The sequence below is a fragment of the Alligator sinensis genome, unplaced genomic scaffold (assembly GCF_000455745.1).
Source record: "Alligator sinensis unplaced genomic scaffold, ASM45574v1 scaffold1667_1, whole genome shotgun sequence".
Taxonomy (NCBI): Eukaryota; Metazoa; Chordata; order Crocodylia; family Alligatoridae; genus Alligator; species Alligator sinensis.
This window is the reverse complement of record NW_005842504.1, coordinates 981,958-983,202: the sequence shown is the minus strand read 5'-3', so window position 1 is coordinate 983,202 and position 1,245 is coordinate 981,958. Positions and strand designations below refer to the sequence as shown.

Below are 1,245 nucleotides of genomic sequence, written 5' to 3'. Positions count from 1 at the left end.
GAGGCCCCCATGCCCACCTGGGAGCCGCGGCGCCAGGGCGGGGGCGGTGGTGCCCGCTGGGGGAGGAAGGGCAAGAAGAAGAAGTGAGGCCTCCCACACCCCGCTGGGGTGGGGGGCAAGCGCCAGAGCCCCCTGGTGCCTGGGGGGCAACAGAGGGGCAGGACTCCTGAGTGCTTTGCACTGAAAAGGGTGTCAGGGGTGGGGGGCTAGGACACCTGGGTTCCCTGCCCAGGAGAGGGGGAGGAGCTTGGGGTGACGGGGTGGGGCTAAGACACCTGGGTTCCTTACTCAGGAGAGGGGGAGGAGCTTGGGGTGAAAGGGGCGGGGATAAAACACCTGGGTTCCCTGGCTCTGTTGCTGGTGCCCATCTGTGAGCCCCCCCCAGCTCACTGGATTAAAGGAGTGCAAGCCAATCTGGGCTCTGCGTGTCCGGGGGGCAGGAAAAGGATCTAGGCGTCCGGAGGGAAGACATTCCCCCCCCCCCCCGTCCGTCTGTCCGTCCGTCTGTCCATGCTCCTAGGGGTCAGGGTCGGGACCGGGGGGCAGGTGCAGGGCATCCACGCCTTCCAGCAGCTGTGCCAGGGGGGCTGGGGGGGCGCCCCCCACCCCGGCCTCCAGCCGGGCCACTTGGTCCCGGAGCCGCTCCACCATGGCCAGCAGCTGGTCCCGCTCCTGCGGGGGGTGGGAAGAGGGTCAGAGGGTCCCCAGGCTGTGCCCAGCCCCCCTACCCCAGCAAGGGTCATTCTGCCCCCTCGGGGGGTAATATCCCCCCCTAAATCCCTGGGGCACTGCAGAGGTCATTTTGCCCCCCGGGGGTAATACCCCTGCCCAGCGCCGCTCACCTGCTCCACTGTCTGCAGCCGTGCCCACAGCTCGTAGTGGGGGGGCTCTGTCTGCGTGGCCACGTCCCGCGCCATGGGGCTGAGGTCTTCATCAGAGCCTGCCGGGGGGGGCGCCGTGAGTGGCATGGGGGGGCAGGCGTGTGCAGAGACTTGGGCCCCTGCACCGGCTGGCTGGGGAGGGTGTACTCTCGCACACGCGTGTGTTTACCTGAGCTGAGGGGCAGCAGGGGGGCAGCCATGGCCCCCAGGGACGGGCGCCGCTTGCACTCGACATCCACCAGCTCCTTGCACTGCTTGTGGCAGCTCATGCCGCAGTCTGGAGGGGAGGTACATGTGCGCGCACACATGTGCATCAGGTGGCTGGTGCGGGGACATACGTGTGTGCCAGACAGGTTTGAGGCGG

General features: G+C 68.4%; 2 protein-coding genes across 2 annotated transcripts in view; one reads left to right on the top strand and one right to left on the bottom strand.

The window, feature by feature from the left end:
- The window catches only part of FAM98C (family with sequence similarity 98 member C), a 5,370-nt gene extending 4,957 nt beyond the window's left edge, over positions 1 to 413 (top strand). Inside the window, exon 8 of the mRNA XM_025213075.1 lies at positions 1 to 413. This exon is cut by the window's left edge and continues 10 nt beyond it. Within this exon, the coding sequence (XP_025068860.1) occupies positions 1 to 87 (87 nt within the window). The 3' untranslated portion in view covers positions 88 to 413.
- A 66-nt stretch (positions 414 to 479) lies between these two features.
- RASGRP4 (RAS guanyl releasing protein 4) overlaps positions 480 to 1,245 on the bottom strand; it is an 8,603-nt gene continuing 7,837 nt past the window's right edge. The window contains exons 8-10 of the mRNA XM_025213074.1: positions 1,051 to 1,238; positions 843 to 940; positions 480 to 672 (exon numbers count right to left, since the gene is read on the bottom strand). Of these exons, the coding sequence (XP_025068859.1) occupies positions 517 to 672; positions 843 to 940; positions 1,051 to 1,238 (442 nt within the window). The 3' untranslated portion in view covers positions 480 to 516. The remainder of the gene's footprint in view (positions 673 to 842; positions 941 to 1,050; positions 1,239 to 1,245) is intronic.